This window comes from Pangasianodon hypophthalmus, chromosome 19 (assembly GCF_027358585.1).
Source record: "Pangasianodon hypophthalmus isolate fPanHyp1 chromosome 19, fPanHyp1.pri, whole genome shotgun sequence".
Taxonomy (NCBI): Eukaryota; Metazoa; Chordata; class Actinopteri; order Siluriformes; family Pangasiidae; genus Pangasianodon; species Pangasianodon hypophthalmus.
Window position 1 is genome coordinate 3002809 of NC_069728.1, and position 12211 is coordinate 3015019.

Below are 12211 nucleotides of genomic sequence, written 5' to 3' on the forward strand. Positions count from 1 at the left end.
GTGTGTGTGTGTGTGTACATTTCAGCTAGATGCTTCTTAATCTTGTAGAATCACTGACAATTTGGGCGTTTTTTTTTTTTTTTTTTTTTTTTTTTTTTTAATGGTTCAGAAATGTATTTTGTGAGAAATCTATCTCCCAAATTTAATATGCAGTTTATTTAATTGACATCAGAAACTGAATAGTGGAAATGTTGTGGCCTATTTGCAATTCGATTGTTTTAAAACTGCATTTTCTAGACAAATTGGATTGGCATAAGTGAGTTTGCATAAGATTTGCCTTATTATATCTGTGCAGTACCAAACAGCAGGCTTATGATAATGATGGTGGTTAGAGCCATTTCCACCACTACAAAGGCATTTCTAGTAAATGATTCAAATAACCTAGTAGTTTGGGAAGCTTCCCGTTCATTTCATGCACAGCATGAACCCAAAGAACGATGTGAAAAGGTTACAGTCATCAACCCATCCCTCTTCCCCATATATATATATATATATATATATATCCCTCTTTCGCTGCCCCTCCTTTCCCTCCATCCTCTGAAAGCTCTGGGCTCCTCAGCCAATAGCAGCGCTGGTAGGTGATGTCATGCATTAGGAGTGGTAGTGCTGCTGATGCTGCTGAGCTCTTGTATCCGAGGACGTGCAGACTCCGAGAAAAAGCAGGAGAGAGGGGGACGACCATTATTAAGGAGAGGGGGTAAGTGTGCACAGAACCAAAACAAACCGTCTAGTGACTTAGACTAGCTTTAACCTAAAGGTGTTCTAATCTTTTAAAATGTTCAGTTTCGACTGATTGAACAAAGACTTCGGCTCATGGACTGATTGTGCTGCATCACTAATGAAGATTATTCATTAATGTAATGTCTTTGCTAATGCAACCTTTTTCTTTCTTAGTCGTTAATAATGTATGTGATGCAGCTTGTGTGTGTATGTAAAAGTCAATGCTGATGTTTATTAGTGAGTGAGGATGTTTGCTGTTGTACCTACTGATTGATATTTTATGGTCTAGGAAGAGCCTGATACTAACTACAGACTGACATCATGCCTGTGTGCCATTATGGCTGCAGAAGTCAATAGTTATGTAATACGTTTAAAGTGGGATTTACAGGGAGCAGTTGTGCTTCTTCTAACAATTATGCCCAATATTTCAATAACATCAGTGCATGCTATCCGGTAGAGATGGAAGCCAGTATCAGTATCAGGCTGATACCAAGAAAACATGGTGGATTGGATATCAGATCCTGTAACAAAGGGCAAAGATTGAATCTGGATTCAATCTTTTTCGAGAGAGTGTGAAAGAATTTAACTCAGAGGCACTTCAGTTGAAAAAAAAAAACTATTTAAATACATTCTAAAGCTTTAGGTGTTTAGTTTGCAAAGAAAACAACATCGGATGGGTATCAATATTGGCTCATACTTAAGGTTTCAGTGTCGTTACTGGTATCAGAAAAAGAAAATGTGGTAATGTGACATGTCTAGTGTTTGTGCTGTTTTGACACTGTTAACCTCCAAGCGCAGCCGTGGCTCTTCTTGCCGTTCCACTGACAAGCTGTAAATAAACAGCCACGTCTGCAGGAAGTGGATATTCATCAGCATTCTGTGTGTGTGGGAGGTTGGACAAGGTTAGTGTGTGTGTGTGTGTGTGTGTGTGTGTGGTCTCCCACTTTCAGAGGCATGTGTCACTACTACAGCACGCATAATCATATGCCGAGGCAGGTACATGAGGATTTTTTTTTCTGCATGTTTTACGGGTCACATCGTGTGTTTATGTAATTATGAAATTAAACCCAGAGCACATATCACCAACCTGAACCCTTTCGTTGCTGTGTATTTCAGTGCGTGTGTGTTTGCGTACTTTTAGGCCTGAACAAACAAAATCAGTAGTGTCAGAACAAAATCAGTAGTCAGTAGTCAGTGTAGTCAGTCATTCTCAGATTCAGCTTCATGGGTAATGGAGTGCATAACCACGGCTTTAACACAGCCAGGGATATGCATCTGTCTGGGTCAAATATTCATTGAGGTAATATTCAGTCCCATTTTTTTATTTTATTTTTTTTTTTTTCTGTATTCAGATATGTGGCCTATTTTATAAGTCACGTATTTTATTAAAGTAAGGGATTTTTAACCAAATGTACAGAATGATTACAGACACTCATTTTAGTGTAGCTATATTTTCTGCCAATGAAGAATATCGACAGTAGCCGGGGGACACAGTGGCTTAGTGATTAGCACTGTTGCCTCACACTGTTGGGGGTTTGATTCCTGCCTCAGCCCTGTATGTGCAGAGTTTGTATGTTCTCCCTTTGCTTCGGGGGTATCCTCTGGGTACTCTGGTTTCCTTCCCCAGTCCAAAGACATGCGTTGTAGGCTGACTGACATCTTTAAATTGTGTGTATGTGTGTGTGTGTGTGTGTGAGAGAGAGATTATGCCCTGGATTGGGTTGGCACCCTGTCCAGTTTGTCCCCTGCCTTGTGCCCTGAGCTCCCTGGGATAGGCTCCAGGCTCTCTGTGTAGGATAAGTGGTACAGAGGATGGATAGACAGGTATCTGTGTGGACTATTATGCAGTGCTAAGAGGGCCAATTTTACTGAAACAGGAAAAAGGGAAAGAAATTAAATTGTAGATCTAGGAAGGATTGTGAAGCTTACATTTGGATGTACTGTTACCATGGGTTTGGGCCAATGTAGCAAATAACATGAATATTGATTCCTTATTGACGCTTAGTGTGACTTAGTGTGATTGATCGATTGATTCATTGATTCATTGATACAAGTGTTAGTCAATGTGTTGATAGCCATCTTGAAATGCAATATTGAGTAAAATTAAAAAGTGGGGGGAAAACACTAAACAAAGCATTAGCAGTAATTAGGATTAACATTTTCTTATTATAATATCATTATATCATTGGTCGGAAGTATTGGGGAAAAGGATATATTTAACATAATCAACAGCCAACAGGTTTTGCTCAAGTGCGCACAGAAAATTTTATTTAAGGTTATTTGACCCTTAAGTGCATTTGCTGAAGAGAGAGATGAAATCCTTCTCTCTCTCTCTCTCTCTCTCTCTCTCTCAGTGGAAAGAGCAGATTAAGCCTCCTTACTACGTGAAGAAAGAAAACCAACAGTATGACCCTGGCAGGTATGTTAACTAGTTGCATTATTCTACAGGACATGTTCATTACAGTTGTCTCCGTATGGCCCAAAGATAAATCAGCAAGTTGTTCTTAATGCTGTTTGTATTTCCTCTGAAGAAAAGGAACCACTTTGTAGACATTTTGTTGACATGACTCTTCTCCCTTAAGCATATCGAGACAAACTGAAGGAGCTCCCTCTAGTGTCACTATTCTGCTCCTGCATCAAGACGGATGTTATAGACAAGCCGACCTACAAAGCTGAAGGTAACAAGCAGAGCACAGAGCTGCAATGGCTTCCTCCTGTGTAGCAAGTCAACTCTTAGCTGATTTTACCATCACTCAATACATTTGCTTACTTGGTTACAGTTCATCATATTTATACTAACCACAAACTCTTAAGCTTTTCACTGTCACTATAAATTAGCATTGTGTTCCTCTTCATGCTTTTAAGTGCTAGATAACTTTTTTTTTGTATGTTGCTTTGTAGTAATTTAAAGTTATTTACATGCTTGTATTGTTTGACTTTCTTTCCAATTTAAAGTTATTGTGCTCTGACACTACGTCTTTTCTAATATGTGAAAAATACAGTTAGTAATATTCTAAATGAGATATGAATCGTTGTCTGATAGATGCAGTGGACCTGAACTGGTGTGAGATCAAGGACGTGGAAGTGATCGAGCTGAACAAGCGTGCATCAGGCCAGGCGTTTGAAGTGATCCTGAAGCCCCCTTCATTCGACGGTGTGCCCGAGCTGAATGCCTCCATGCCACACCGCAAGGACCCCTCACTGGAGGAGATCCAGAAGAAGCTGGAGGCTGCTGAGGAGAGACGGAAGGTTAGAACACACACACACACACACACACACACACTCTCTGTCTTTGTCCCATATACATAATGATCTCTAGACAATAAAATATTAACACGCATAAATCTTCGCTCAGTTCCAGGAGGCAGAGCTGCTGAAGCACCTGGCTGAGAAGAGAGAGCACGAGAGGGAGGTCATCCAGAAGGCCTTCGAGGAGAACAACAACTTCATCAAGAACGCAAAGGAGAAGCTGGAACAGAAGATGGAGATCAACAAAGAGAACCGCGAGGCCCTGCTGGCCGCCATGCTGGAGAGACTTCAGGAAAAGGTATTGTGTATCGTGTAAAAAAAAAAAATTGTGTCTGAATTTGTTCACCATATAGTGCACAGTTTGGGGTGTGGCCATTTTATAGTGCTGTCCAAATACTTATTCCCTGGATGGTGCCCTATATTATTACCCATAATGCACCATAAAATTCATAGCGATTTCTTTTTCAGGATGGATAATCTAGCAACCCACTGTGCACAGAAATTTAAATACAAATGTTAAAAGCCACTTGTCAGTGGTACATTTAATACAGAAAATCACTTTTACTACACGTCTAGCTTTGCGTTTCCAGTTGTTATGTAATTTATAATGTTCAAATTGTTAAATTGTTTATCTAATGGCACATCACAATGATGGAGTGATTTCAGACACAGTAAATGATTAGACTCAAGGTCAGTGATGGCTCAGTTAGGGCTGGGTTAGGGCTCTGGACTACGGAAAGGGTGGAAGATTGAATAGCACGTCCATGGGGTCAGGTGGGACAGAGCCCTACTACTTATATTAGCCATTCATAAAGCCTTCATTCACAGCTCCATACAGTTAAAACTAAGACTAATTACTTCTTCTGAGTGAGCAGCGATTTAAAAAATTTAGTTATTTGACAGATATAAGCCGTTTTGTTGATTTGCTCATATTTGTAGATGTGCCGCAATTACAAGGCAGTGTGCTCACTACCCCACTTAGCTTCTATAGAGTTATTATTACACCTAGTGGTCAAAATGAGAACTGCAACAAGCACTAAGAGAGATCCATAGGGCAGGATTTTTCTTGCCCCATGCTTGCTTTATGAACATTTTCAGTGGAACAAGTGGAGTGACGGGCTTGCCAGATTGGGCTAGTTTAAAAAAAAAAAAAAAAAAAAAAAATACCTGCAAACATCTTGTTTTTATAGCAAATAATCTATTGAATCGAATTCTGCAAAATGGCAACATGTAAATGCAGACAGTGTGTCTATGATGTAGAGAACAATTTCTCTTATTTAATCTTCTAACAATTTAACATACATTGCAGATACAAGATACATATCTCCATTTTCCAATTGCCAAAATAGTTTGGGTTAGTTTTAGGTCTTTTGTATGGTTTTTGAGACAGGATGGAAATTTTGCAGAAACCTATTAACCCTGGTTATTTCTTTTTTTTTTTACATTGAGCTGCTCGACTGTACGCTGGATTACTGTATGTTATCGACTCTCTACTGCCTATTGCAGGGTTACTCTAAAAATTCACTCGTTAGTAGCCTATATTAGAAGTCATGTGTTATAGCCTCTTGACTTAATTTTGTTTGAGGCTATGTAGTCACTAAATGTATAAAATCTCTGGTCATGAGCCACTGCTGGTTGGGTCTCTTGAGCAAGACGCTTTACTCTCATCTGCTCTGAATGTAAACATATACAGTAGCTGACACAGACACCATAGTTACAGTAATAGTTCTTAGCTTCCTAAAGCGTTTTTACTTGGAATCCTCAATGACTGAGTAAAACCCTGTTGTAGGGCTTTACATAGAAGGTTTAAGGTTTTTTTTTTACAAGAGGGACAAACTAAAGAGCTGTAGATTTAACCTTCTTTTCAAGTATAAATGATGCCAAATGATCTTTTTAGTATTTTTACTTTTCATCTCAGATTGAATGCATGTAATTATGTCCTCCCTTCAGCAATGGCATAACAATAACTCTTTTTTTATTACCTAGAAATGTTCTTTCTCATGAATATGAGAGGATGTGGAGCTTGATATTGAGGCTTATTTTGTCAGCTGCCCTTAATTGCTCTAATGTGGATTGTTTTTTGATGCTTTTAGGACAAGCACGCAGAAGAAGTGAGGAAGAATAAAGAGTTGAAGGAGGAAGCATGCCGATAGAGTGGTGGAGGAAAAGAGGACTGTGTTTGGGATGGTTTAAAAAAAACATAGGATGAGACAGAGATCAATAAAAGAAGACATCACTTCTCATTATAGTAATGGAGGCGAGTAGTGGACATTGCTAATGGCAATTTAAAACACAACAAACCTTTTTTTTTTTTTTTTTTTTTTTTCATGGGGTATAAAATGTCAAAGCTAATAACTGTCTGGATAACAATGCAAGGTGCATCGAAGTTCTAGTGTCAAAGGTTCAGGTAGTAGATATCAGCAACCTCTTAGAAAATCAATCACTTGTACATATTGAGATGAGGATGTAGAAGATAGGAGAGAAACAAGAAATAAGGAATAAATAATGCAGACATACAGACAATGCAGACTGAATACACTGAAAATTAAGATCAGTACTCTGAGGACAAGATATTGCACTTCATAAACGTCTATACACATTGCAAAAAATCTGCTTTTTCTTAAATGTATACCATCTAGCAAAGCGCAAGCTATGCATGTTTATTCACTTATCATTTATTTATTATAGAGGCACATGTGATTTCTCAATAAAACAAATTTATAAAGGAATTTATTCACATTGCCTTTGTTCTCTAAGCAGTATTGCATTCATGGTTATGCATTTTCATGAGATTTGATGAAAAAATATTAGAAGCTCCTAACTGTTAGCCTCTTCAGAATGAAATTCCTTACTGAATATTTAAGCACAATTCAAAGGCACATATAAGCTAAACGATTTTTATTTGTATCATGCTCAAGCGATAGCTAAGAAGAAAGATGTCAAGAATGCAGAGCAGGGACATAATGAGAAAACAGGGAAGACAGGGAAGAAGGATAAAGAGAGAGAGAGAATTAAGAAACACTGAGATGCTGTACTTATATTTTAATGAAGTGGCAATCAGAGAAGCTGCTTTAGCATTAGCTGTGAATGCTGTGATTTGTTTTGGCATGTCTCTGTGTTTTTCTTGTTAGGTGACTTTTTAAAATGACAATATGTGCAGTGATGAGCATTGATGTGATTTGTTCAGGAAACCCCATTTGCTCTTTTTGTGGTTGTCATAAAGATGATCCTATTTCTGGTTTGGCATGATGGTCAGTAAAAACATCTCTTTACTAAACGACTAATCTGTGCTTTGTCTTTTTGTTGGTCTTTTATTGTTAACTGAGACTCAGGACTAAAAACAGTAAAGAGTTGAGCAGACAAAAGAACGTTTGCGAGAGGAGTTCAAATGTTTAGGCTCTTGAAGGTGTTCTTCATGTCAAGCCCTTTATGTTTTATAGTTTCCTGAGCTAAAAAGAAAGCAATATAGAGCAACCTATGAGCATGAATAGGATATATAGAGGGCTGTGAAGCTGTAGGCACATTTCTTTCAGTCAAATATGGCACTGCAGCACTACATGTGAGAGATGACGTTAGGTGAAACGCATGTGCAGCCCACGCTGGTGGTATGTTTCTCCAGCCTGAAGGAATAGTTCTTCTTTTTGCCCTTTACTCTTCTGAGCACCAGGATTTGGTAGAAGATGGGTTTCGATTCCAGACCAATGTCTTCACTTCCATCTTTGTTCAAGCAGCCTGTCCTCTCACACTTCGCCTCGAAGATGCGGCTCGGAATGCGGGATTCGTCGTAAGAGACCCTGGGGTGACGTGGGACACTCAAAGACGTTAATTTCCGTTGTTACCTTAACACACACACAGAGTTTTTTCTCTTGCCTATTGCACAATGTTTTGTGGTTATGATGCTGTTTAGTAAGAAATGTGTAACTTTATGTAAATCCTGATGACTACAGGACAATAACTATACACTGCAAAAATGACATCTAGCAAGTAAGAACATCTAGAACATCATTTATCTAGTATTTCCTATAAGATTACAAATACACTATACACAATATTATGAAATCATTATTCATTTCAAGCTTGAAACAGTCTTGTTCTTTGGCAGATTTTTTTTATTATTATTATTTTTACATTATTTCATTTATTTCTAGAAAGTAAAATCTGCCAATAGAATAAGAAAATTTAAAACTTCTAAAAAAAATTTTTAAAGCATCTAAAAACAGGCTGAATATTCTTATAGTTGATTTACAATAATTTAAATTAATCTCATAATAAGAAATATTAGATACATTTGCACATATGTATTCTATAATGTACCTCAATGCATTGTCCCTGATAGTGCAGAGTGAAAAAACAAACAAACAAACAAACGACAAAAAAAACAAGCTTAGCAAAAATCAAAGAATTACAGCAATATACTGAGTGTCTTGGAATCCAGTTCCTCAACTGCTATAAGACATAAACGGGAAATAGGACACGCGTGATGTAGCAGGGACTTTCGTAGCTTCCCCCCATATTGAAAATGGGAAAATGCCATTGGTTCAGAAGAAAAGTGTCCTGATAGGAAGTTGTTGTTCTATGGGTCATGGATAACCACTAGGGTTCCTTCACATTTGGAACAGGCACAAGTTATAAGACAAGGTTGTTATATGACAACAGTATTTATTGCAAATACCGTATCATACGTCACTACATGACTTTGTGAAACGTTTGAATACACACACACAGAAGATGGTTCTCTTCCACAGCCCCTGGATAATCAGAGTTCATAGAACCATAATTACATGCGTAACTAGCCCACTGACTAGAGAGTTTACATTTGTTTGATTATTTAATGGCTTAAATAAAACTCTGGTAAACGTGTGTTGACTGTTTTAAGTTATTAGATACCTTCAGGAGACTCATTTGAATAGATTAACTTGCGAACGTCAATGAGAATGCAAACTGTTGAGGATTTTAATAAAGTAATTTTCTGACTTTGACTTCATTGCTTTAATATTCAGCTCATGTTATAACAGGAATTTTAAAAGAAAGCACTGTTAAATTAACAGTGTTGTAGACAAACTGTAAATCTTTAAATAGAGGAACAAATTTGCTACACAGTAAACAAAGCGGGTGCAAACTTTTGCACTCAACTGGATGTAGTTAGGAAAGTAAAGAAGGTAAGTCTGAGATTACGACCTGCTCTGTGCTCAGTAAAAGGTTAACCAAAGGTGAGTCATGCTCCCAAAATAAATCACATACAGTTTAACCCAGTGGACTTTTACTGTATACCTTGTACACACACACAAACACACACACTTATATATTATATACTGTGCAAAAGTCCACCCTATTAACCCTATTAACTTTGTATACCTTTGTTACAGATTATTTTATGGCTTCTACATTATCGAGTCAGTACAAAAATTTAGATTTAGATTCCAAACATTAGTTTTCCAGCACAAAATTAAATCCTACAGAAAAATGTTTTTATGTCAGTAAAGAAAGCAGTATGTTACGAAAGAGACACTTTTCAGACAAAACATAATGAAGGCTGCTGGGTTTCGCTGCAAAAATAAGAAGCAAGTGCAAAGTCTCCAGAAGAACTGTGGCTGCTTCTTGCTCAGTAACACTTACGGCTCTTTTCCTTATAAAACTACCTATAAAATGGTACCTGTGACTACTCTTTTTTTTTAAAAGCGAAGGATCATCACACCAAATATTGACTTTGTTTCATTTATTACTGTTTACTGCTCTTTATAGTACTTCTTTTTAATGTAGAAACATTTAGTTTCATTAGTTTTGAAGGCATCTTTGCATTCTTTGCATGTGCCTAAGACACAGTACTACATATATAGTATATATATATATATATGGGGGGGGGGGGGGGGGGGGGGGGGGACGTGTGTCTTTTGGACGTGTGTCTTTTGACTTTTAAATATGAACAAAAACGTATGTATCCATAAATATAAAACAAGATATATGTGTGTTAAGGTTACATAAAAATCAATCAAATTCTAGATATAATTGCTATAAAAAATGTTCTTTTATAGCGCCGTGTCATTATAAATGACGCTGCCCTTGGTTGGGAAGATTTCACACAAGTAGCAATCATGGTGAAGGTGAAGGGCTTCCTAAAGTTCTCAGAACATTATTAAACAAAAAAAGCTATACAGCCATAGGTACAATTGGTTCAATAATAGGGAACAGGTGGGCCACACACGATTTCACAACGTGATCTCAGACTAATGATAAGGAATGACGACCTGAAAGCAGCATGAACAAACAGGTCACACAGAGAACAATGAACTTCATCACAATCATCTCTGTTCCTACATCTCACACAAACCTCCCAAACAACAAGCTAACAAACAAGCCCAGAGATGCTCTTTTGGAGCAATATACTCTCATCAGATGAAATGAAAAAAGGAACTCTGGCAATAATGCAGCTCTACACGTTTGGAGAAAGAACGCTTGTATGTATGATCCCAATAACACTACGCCTGCAGTGAAGCACGGTGGTGGGAGCATCGTGATATGGGGCTGCTTTTCTGCAAAAGGCACTGGGGCATTACACGTCATTGAAGGAAACATGAATGGAGAGATGTACTGGAACAAATTAGAGGAGAATTTAATCTCATCAGCCGAGAAATTTAATCTGGCGAGAAGCTGCGTGCTTCAACAAGGCAATGACCCCAAACATACAGACAAAATAACTCAAGAAGGCCTTGCGTCAGGCCAGATCTCCTGATGTGAATCTCATAAAAGTTTATGGAGGATTTTGAAATTGCGAGTCCATCAGAGGGAGCCTTGTAACCTTGTGGAATTGAAGATGATTTGCCAAGAGGAATGGGCTACAATTAAACCACAATGCTGCAAAAAGCTAAATACACTGAGAAAAAAGTCAAGTTAAAATATCTTGAATATGTCATTTATCTAGAATTTCCTATTATAAGGTTACAATAAACCACATCGTATTAAACCTACTTCTATTAAACCTACTTCAACCTTTAAAATTTTCTTATTCTATTGGCAGATAATTATGTCTCTTTCTATAAATAAATGCTTTAGATTTAGAAAACTGACAATAAAACAAGACAATTTCAAGCTTGAAATTAGTATATATATATATATATATATATATATATATATATATATATATATATATATATATATAAAAACTATTAATAATCTTATATTGATATGTTGTGATCTTATAACAGGAAATATTAGTTAAATCTGACTATATTCATGTTTTTTTCACTTGTTAGGATGTCGTACATTTGCAGTGCTCTTCTTACCGCAGACGTCTCGACGCTGTAATTGCAAACAACAGCTTTGCACCAATTTCATTTTTTGAAACATATCATTGTTTACGCTTATGAATGCATACTTTTTGTTCATATTTACATGTAGAAAGTCAAAAGACATTATGTGTGTAAATCTGAAGTGGATATATATACACTGGAATATATTCAATAACAAAAACAAAAGTGTCTGAATACTTATTTCCCCTCACTGTATGTATATTATACCATGTATAAATGTTTTAAACAGACTCACTCATATGTCCATGGTGATATTGACTGACTCGGAGATATTTGGTAGGTATCTGGTTGGCTTTCTACTGCAGAATCAAAACTTAGCCACAGTTTTCTGGCCTTTCTTTTGGAGCCCCTATTAGCTGGATCCCTTTTCCGTTCCTTCTTTCCTCTGCGTCCTGCAGGAGAATGATCTGCTCCGAGCAACAGTACTCCCATCGCCAACAACAGTATGACCTTGAAAAGCTTGGAGGACAGAACAGGACAGGAGATCAGATTTAACTTTGTAAAGAAATGTCTTCTAACTCTTGTATGTTAGAAGACAATGTTTCAGGAAAACGCACCTGTATCTATGCATATCAGTCAACAGTTCTACAAACATTGTGCTCATGACAGTTTCTAACAGAGTATTACAGCAATGATACTCTCAGCGTTTTAAATTGTTGTCAAAAATTACAGGAATAAAAATAGGTATGATCACTAACCACTGAGATGTGCATCTTGAGAAAAGCAGGTGCGCTGTCAGTATTGTAATCCGTCCTCAGCGTGGAACTGGTCCATTCAGCGAATAGTGAGGGCTTGTGAATTCCCCATCTTTATATAGCTATACATGTCATGCCTTGTTTGTGTTGTATTTCCTTCCCTTGACACACTTTTTTCTTTTAAATGTAGATGAGCGGTTGAATGCGTTCCAGTCTGGGGCCATGCAAAGGAAAAAACTA

The 12211-nt window shown here is 37.3% G+C and overlaps 2 protein-coding genes across 4 annotated transcripts; one reads left to right on the plus strand and one right to left on the minus strand.

The window, feature by feature from the left end:
* Positions 1 to 584: 584 nt before the first annotated feature.
* stmn4 (stathmin-like 4) lies at positions 585 to 7249 on the plus strand. 3 transcript variants are annotated; one of them, XM_026946998.3, is made up of 6 exons: positions 585 to 697; positions 3075 to 3139; positions 3303 to 3398; positions 3764 to 3969; positions 4076 to 4267; positions 6063 to 7249. In XM_026946998.3, exons 2-6 carry the CDS (start codon positions 3127 to 3129, stop codon positions 6120 to 6122), a joined length of 567 nt encoding a protein of 188 aa, XP_026802799.1. In that variant the 5' UTR covers positions 585 to 697; positions 3075 to 3126; the 3' UTR covers positions 6123 to 7249. The 3 variants fall into 3 exon arrangements, with proteins under 3 accessions (XP_026802799.1, XP_026802801.1, XP_026802800.1); XM_026947000.3 differs by lacking the exon at positions 585 to 697 and adding an exon at positions 705 to 857; XM_026946999.3 differs by lacking the exon at positions 585 to 697 and adding an exon at positions 889 to 1622.
* On the minus strand, positions 7244 to 12211 carry il17a/f3 (interleukin 17a/f3). The gene is made up of 3 exons (XM_026947001.3): positions 11975 to 12211; positions 11512 to 11735; positions 7244 to 7763 (listed from the first exon to the last, which is right to left on the minus strand). Exons 1-3 carry the CDS (start codon positions 11987 to 11989, stop codon positions 7523 to 7525), a joined length of 480 nt encoding a protein of 159 aa, XP_026802802.1. The 5' UTR covers positions 11990 to 12211; the 3' UTR covers positions 7244 to 7522.